We start from the raw sequence: 7,500 nt of genomic DNA, 5'->3' as shown, positions 1-7,500 counted from the left end.
AGAGGCTCCCCCGGTCCCCAAGGACATTTCCGCCGGAAGTGTCCGTAGCGGCAGCCAAAGGTGGAACCGTGAATGATTTTATTATGCTTCAGAACCTACCGCCGACGTGTGGGGAAGGGGGTGGAAGTGTGTATGTTGATGTGGGGGGATCTTATTTGAGTTCGATGTTGTATAGTGAGTCACTGCGCCTCCACCCCCCCCCCTTATCTTCCCCTCCCCCTCCTCTCTAGCCTTCGGAGGCCGTTACAAGAATTTTCTCCCACCGATTTCCCCCCGGGCGTGAGTGTGTCGGAATTTCTCTTCCCGTGCATTAGTGAAGAGGTTTTAATGCTTGTTTTTTTTACTGTGAGTTTTATTATTACTATGATCATCTTCCCCACATCGTATTTTGCTCTGAAATGGCGTTGCAACGTGGTCGTAAGCCCTTTTTGCTGGATGCTTCTTCCTGCGCTCTCCCAATGCACCTTCTCACTCCCCTCCCCTCCCCTCCCCTCCAATCCTCATTCCTCCGCTCCCCTCCCTCCCCTCCCCCGCTCGCTTCACCTTCCCCTTCCCCCCCTTGCCGAGTAAGTGTGTAAGTGTGTATATGGCAACTGGTCCAGCGTGACGTGCGAGGCCCATCGCAGCAACGTTGGTCGGCCGCCTCGCCAGTCTGCGAATTCACGAGGTGGCGTCAAGAAGGTTCCTGGAGTGCGTGTGTGTGTGCGCTGCGGGGCTTGAGAGAGAGGGGACGGGGTCTCCTATTGGCGGTGAAAGGGGTTGGTGGGCTGGGAAGAGGGGGAATAGGGCATGGGGGCGGTGGAAGTTGTGGGGTTACATGTACGGCGGAGAGCTAGTGAACAGCTGGAATATCTGTGAGCGCTGTGCAGGTCTTACTGTGCTGGTTGGGGACGGGGTGCGACGATCGTGTTCTTGGCGGAAGGAATTTTTATTGAAAATGTTATTTGAATTATACGAGAGCGGGGGGATGAAGGCGTTACTGCAGGGCCCTCTGCGTTCGAGCCAGGGCGGCGGTGGCACGGTGCCAGCGAGGTGCTCATGCGGAACCATGGTGTCGCAAGAGAAAATGAAAACGTCTTTCATATCTCGCAAACGAGGGTGTCGAAACGCATCGAAGGTGGACTCCGGCGGAGGCCCAGCTACACCTTCCTCCCCTGCGGCTGTTGGCCCATTTCCCTTCCCTCCGGCCTCCCGGCTAATAGAGCCTTACTGTCGCCAGGGTAAATGGAAGGTGGAATAGTGTTACGGCGACACCAGGCAGGGTGATCCAAGAAGCAATACAAGAGTGCCTTTGGAGGGAGGGGAGGGGAGGGGTGCATGCCGTCGGACGAGAGGGGGTTGTTAGAGGGAGAACTGGAGGAGGAGGAGAACGAAGAGGAGGACTTAGGGGTGGTACTTTCCCTTTGTTTGTTTTGTCATGTCGAAAGACCTTGCGTGTGATGTTCTAAGAAGCACGCAGCCCACGCCACTTGGAGGTGGATTGGGTCAAGTGGTCAGCGAGGATTAAGGAGGCGTGGAGGGGCTGGTGGGGTGAGGGGCCAATAGGAAGGGGGGGGGGAAGAGTGGTCCTTGAGGTGTAACGGGGATCGCCTGAATCGCGGCGGGGAGCGTCGGGGAAACAATCGGGCTCGCTGAATGATCGGAAGAGTTGAATGGCACTGCGCGAGGGAGGCGAGGCTCAGTAAGCTGGAGTGCCAAGGGAACGGAGGAGCTTCTGCTGCATCGAATGTCGGGCGGCAGGAGGGCGGGAGGGCGAGGTCGTGCCGTGGCGGAGTCCGTTAGCCAGACGGAGGGACGGACGGAGAGGATGTCGGAGTCGCGAGACTGTGACGACGGTGGTTTAGGGGTGAGTCAGTGGAGGGGGGGTGGGGAGGTAGTAAAGGCCTTTGGTTGAGACGAAGCCAGCTGTGTGTCTATGAGCATGGGAGGGAGTGGGCGTGAGGGTGTGGTGAGAGGCTACCGGGATGGAGTCGAACGTGTGTGTGCGTGAGTGTGAAAGTTGCTGGAACGTACGTGCATGTGTCGTTCACGCACCTGGTCGACCTCGCTTTAACGACTTCTGTTCCACCGATAATGACGACGTCCTTGTTTTCGTATAGTCCGCCCCCCCATCCCCCTCCCCCTATTTTTTGATTAATCAGTGTTGAAAAAAAACAACAGCAATAAAATGGAGGGAAAAGGAGTTTCAAGGAGAGAAGCGAAGTCAGATGGTTAGGTGTGGACTGCATTGATATGTCTGCTGCCATTTGGTTCAGTCTAGAAGCACGCCCGTTACACTGACCGCAAATTTAAATAATCTCCCCCTCCCCGTTTTTACCGCCTTTTTGATGGCTGTAACTTTTATGGTTGAAATTACCTGGGATGAACCTCGTGGTCTTCTCATCTGGTAAATTGATTTGACTTGGAGTTCTCTCCTCTTCTCTTCTCCTCTCTCCCCTCTCCCCTCCCCTCTACTTCTCCTCTCTTCTCTTCTCTTCTCCCCTCCCAATCCCTCTACTCGTATCTTTTCTTCTCCTCTCCTCTCTTCTCCCCTCCCCTCTACTCGTATTTTTTCTCCTCTCTTGTCTTCTCCTTTCCCCTCCCCTCCCCTCTACTTCTCTCCTCTACTCGTATTTTTTCTTCTCTCCTCTCCTCTCCTATCTCCCCTCTCACCTCCCCTCTATCTTATCTTCTCCTCTCCTGTCCTGTACTTTCCTTTCCTCTCCACTTATATTTTCCTATTTTCATCTCCTTTCTTCTTATCTTGTTCATTCAGTCCAGTTCTCCGCCTGTGTTTTATTTCTTTATAGCTCTCCCACCCATACAAGTGTGCACCTAACCCTGAACTCATGTGTACACGTGTGCGTTGAAAAAGGGGGGGCCGGAGTGGGGGCCGGAGTCGGGGTCGGAGTGGAGGCCGGAGTGGGGGTTAGCATCACCTTGAGGTCCTGAGAGCGTCCGTCGCCAGAAGAACTCAGGTTTTCCACGAAGGAGAAATTAATTTGTGCGAAACCCGAGGTCGCTGGAAGTCCATACAAGAAGTGGTATTGGACGACGGAAAGTAGATCGGTTGCCCGTGAATGTAGAAGGGGGAAAAAAAACAATACAATAACCTTGAGAGTACCGGGAGTTTAATTTGAGGAAGTGAGACTGCGCTTTTTTTTAACTGTGTCCAGAATCATCTTCAGGCCCGTTAAACTCCAGTCGTAAAATGGCGTCGCATGAAAAATGCATTTGTTTTCTTTTCGGTTTTCTTCTTTTTTTACAGTGCGTGCTGAAATGACAGCAGCAGCTGCGAGGATCAGACAGGCAGAAATAAAAGACAAGTTTGGAAGAGATCATAAGGAAAGTTTGTCCCCGATTTTTTTCCTTCTGGAGTTTGAGAGACGAGGTACAAAACGCCCGCGGGAACATGGGCACTCGCGAGCCGGTTTATGGCCCATGGCACTCGCGGAGTCCGGATGTCTTTCTTAAATTACGTCACACCTTGAGTCGCGTCCCTGAATTTGGCCGTCCGTTCCTCAGCCAGCCAACGAGGCTGACGCTTGCCCTCCTTGGTACTCCTTCGCCTTGCTACTCCTTTGCAATATTGATGACTCCTCCTGCGTTAGCTTCAGTAGTTTCCCATCGTGTCTAGGAGGGAATGCGAGGGTCCTAACCCGTAGGGTTCGCCTAGAATAGAAAGTTTCTCTTCCGATTATGCCTGCAATAAAGAGCAAGCTGTTTCTAAAGCTCCCCCCCCCCCTCGGAACGCAGAAGTCTATTCTAATATTTTTTCTAACATTATGAAGTCTTATATGAAGTCACTTGAAATAGAGGCCTTTTAGCAAGTGATACTGTGAATATTGGAGTGTGTTCTTCGTGTTGCGCCAGGAATATCGAAGTTTCCCCTTTAGGCAAGTGTCGAATATGCTACCGATGGGTCTGGAATATGAATATGAAAGCCTCTTTTCCGATCGTGTCCACGCATCCAAATTGTCTACCTTTAAATGGATTTTTGAATATGGTTATGAATGATTTATGATTTTCATCTAAAGTAGAGATCTCTTCCTCGACTTTGAGTTTCTTATGCGAGAAATGACTTGAGATAACCGTCTCCAGCATTTATCCTATTTTCCTAAGAATCTCCTTTGCCGTTTGTGTGGATAACCTCCCATTTCCCTTTTCCTCGTCCCGTCCCTTCGAAATGGCCCTCTCCCTTTCCCTCCCCTTTGTTTACAGTTATTGTTACGATCGCTACTAACCCTTTGTGGTTTGCTAATGTTAAAGATATAAAAGGCCTCTCAACCAATATGGTCCAGGCGCTCTCGGGGTTCGGGTCAGACGAGGAAAACGAGGAAGGGGGGGGGGGTTGCACTGCTCGGACGGGGGAGAGTAAAGGGGACAAGAGGAGGAGCAAGAGGGGAGTGAGGGGAGCGTTCAGTGGGGGTGAGCGAGGAGAAGGGGATAAGGGTGTGGGTGGAAAGGAGATGAGCGGAATTTCTCGGATTTAGCTCTAATAGGTACATAGGGAGATGATGTTTAGGAACAGAATAATGCTATTTTCGATTAGATTAGCAGGTGTTCTATAGTGTCGTCAGGTGCTTCCGCCTGAAGACTGGGACTTGCACATAGAAAATATCTTGTGTACAAAACGGTAACGCCCGTGAATACATAAATTAGGATAATAGGAGGTGGTCCAGGGAGGCCCGTCCAGCAGGCTGCTCCTTGGCACCATTAGCAGAAGGAGCTGATTGCGTCGGCGCCGCCTCCCCCAGCGCCGCCTCGGGAGGGGAAATTTGTGGCGTGCTTTTTGAGGTCGGAATGGCTCACTGTGGTAGAAAATGGCCACTTCCGCTGCCCCGTGCTGCTGCTAGGGTTAGGCTGGGTCAGGTACCTGGTACAGTCCAGGAGGTGGTGCGGGCTGTCAGGTAGGGTCCCTTGGATAATGCAGGGTGCTGTGTTACTGATTGGAATAGCTTTTTTTCTACTTGAACTTCCTTTGTACCGTTTTGATCTTGTGTTCAAAGAGAATGTGATAGGTTCGCTTGTTTGTTGCTTGCCTGTAAAATTGCGAGAACACGCCTGCCGTTCACGCTTAGTTTGTATTGTGTGGACGGCGTTAAAAATATGAGCGGGAGCGGAAGATAGACTAAGCTCAACTTTTAATCCGAGCTTTTCAGAAAAAGCTTTAGCATATGCAGGTGTTATCGTTGTATTTTTCATGCTTGGTCAGTTTTATAATGGTATAGATTTATAGCTTTGTTTTGCCATCCGACGAGCCGTATTCTCTCGCGCTTGGGGAGTGGGGTGTGTGTGGGGAGGGGCGGGGGGGTGGGTGATTACCGTCGGAGGAATGACCCGGTTCCATTCTTTCCGGGATCGGGAATCGGTGGGAGAGGAATTCCCGGCGCCGGAATTTCCCACTTTCAGGAATTTATATTGCTGCGCCTCCTGCATCTTATTTTGCTCCTTGGTATATGGCGCGCCGCCGCCGCCTTCCCTCCCGCTGGCGAGATTTACTGTTTATTTATACAGCAATTTATTTGGGGGGGTTCTTTATTTGATTATTTACTTTGAACGCTCTTTATTTATCAATATTTACATAGGTATTTTCCCCCTCGCCTGCTTTCTCACTTATAAGCTTATTTATGTTTGTGTCCACCTCTTTTACATATTTATGCGGGCGCAGTGCCCCTGGTGACAGCGGAAGCGTTCGGCGTCAGTGGCATCTCCCTCGGGACTCTGGAAAGTGCGGAAAAGTGCAGGTCGTTCTTTCGCGTGAAAATGTGAGCGCGGAGGCACCGTGCGGGAGAGAGAGAGAGAGATAGAGAGAGAGGGAATATCTCATCGGAGGAGAGACGAAGATCGCGAAGACTGAGATAGGAAGAAGGAGGGTGAGAAAGAGAGAGGAAGAGGGAGAGCGGGAGAAAGAGAGAGAATACGAGGAGGTGGAAAAAGAATAGGAGACTGATTACGAGGAGGAGGAAAAAGAGAGACAAATAGAACAAAAGGAGGAAAGAGAAACAAACAGAAAAATAGAAGAGGAGGAAAGCAAGGAGGCGAGAGGGAGCGCACGTTCGGCACCATGGCGCTGGAGCAACTGGCAGGGAGCAGCGTCAAGATTTTCATCACGGATTCATCCCTTGACACGTGAGTATCCTGAAGGGGAAAGGGAGAGAGAGAGAGAGAGAGAGAGAGAGAGAGAGAGAGAGAGAGAGAGAGAGAGAGAGAGAGAGAGAGAGAGAGAGAGAGAGAGAGAGAGAGAGAGAGAGAGAGAGAGAGAGAGAGAGAGGGAGAGGGAGGGAGGGAGGGAGGGAGGGAGGGAGGTTGCCTATCCTATCGCCCCCTTCCCCAACCCGCCTATCCTATCGCCCCCCTTCACCCACCCGCCAATCCTATCGCCCCCTTCTCCCCCCTCCCATTCTGTCGCCCCCCCTTCCCCCATCCCGCCCATCCCATCGCCCCCTTGGCTTGGTAGTGGTTGTGGGCGTGGGGTAACGGGAGGAGGAGGGGGAGGTGGAGGGGTAGGGGGATTTCCTGGTACAGTTGCCTGTCTGTTCCTCTGTCTTGGTTGTGTAAGGAGAAAGGGTACGGTGAAAAAAGAAGCCAGTATGTATGCAAATTGGATTATTTTGGCTTCTTGCACGTATATGCATTTTCAGTCATTTTCACTCGACCTTTTTCACTACTTTCCCTCTCGTTCCCTTGCTGCTTTCGACGCCATCCTTCTCGTCTCTTTCTTCGTCTTTCTCTTCTAATTTCCTTGCTTGTCTCTTTTCTCAGCCCTCCTCCTTTTCATTATTATCATCTTCCTCGCCGTCATCCTCGCTCTTTAATACTTTCCCCTTCTCCTTCACTCTTCCCAACTCTTCCTCCTTATCCTTATCGCTCTTCTATTCTTATTTCCATTTTCCTTTCCCGCTCCCCCTTCCCCATTCTTCATTCCCTCTTCTCCACTCTTTTCCACTCTCCCTCCCCCTTCCCTTCTCCCATCTCCCCGCTCCCCCCTCACCCTGTCCTATTATCTCCCCTTCCCCCCTGCCCCAACTTTTCCCCTTCCCCCCTTGCTCCATTCTCTCCCAACTCCCTCCCCCCTTGTCCCAATCTCTCCCAACCCCCATTCCCTCTTTTCCATTCTCTCTCATTCGCCCTCCCCCCTCTGGCCCATTCTCTCCCCTTCCCCCCCCTTGCCACATTCTCCCCCCCTCCTGCCCCATTCTCTCTCCTCCCCCCCTACCCCATTCTATCCCCTTCCCCCTCCCCCCCTTGCCCCATTCTCCCCACCCCTTCCCCATTCTCTCCCCCCTGCCCCATTTTCTCCCTTCCCCCTCCCCCCTTGCCCCATTCTCTCCCCACCCGTTCTCCCCTTGCCCCATTCTTTCCCCACCCCCCCTCCCCTTGCCCCATTCTCTCCCCCCTCCACCCTGCCCCATTCTATCCCCTTCCTCCCCTGCCCCATTCTCTCCCCACCCCCTCTCCCCTTGCCCCATTCTCCCCCCCCTGTCCCATTCTCTCCCCCCTCCCCCCTGCCCCATTCTG

The 7,500-nt window shown here is 52.4% G+C and overlaps 1 protein-coding gene across 2 annotated transcripts in view; it reads left to right on the top strand.

Annotated features, from left to right (window-relative positions):
• The window catches only part of Evi5 (ecotropic viral integration site 5), an 84,437-nt gene that overhangs the window by 17,453 nt on the left and 59,484 nt on the right, over positions 1-7,500 (top strand). The window contains exon 1 of one of the 2 annotated variants that reach the window (XM_070127841.1): positions 5,652-6,111. The exons of the other annotated variant lie outside the window; for it this stretch is intronic. Within the exon in view, the coding sequence (XP_069983942.1) occupies positions 6,047-6,111 (65 nt within the window). The 5' untranslated portion in view covers positions 5,652-6,046. Of the gene's footprint in view, positions 1-5,651; positions 6,112-7,500 lie in introns of those variants that run through there. 2 annotated transcript variants of the gene reach the window in all.

Source organism: Penaeus vannamei, chromosome 12 (genome assembly GCF_042767895.1).
Source record: "Penaeus vannamei isolate JL-2024 chromosome 12, ASM4276789v1, whole genome shotgun sequence".
Taxonomy (NCBI): Eukaryota; Metazoa; Arthropoda; class Malacostraca; order Decapoda; family Penaeidae; genus Penaeus; species Penaeus vannamei.
Note: the sequence above shows the minus strand (reverse complement) of the source record. Positions and strands in the feature narration are given on the sequence as shown.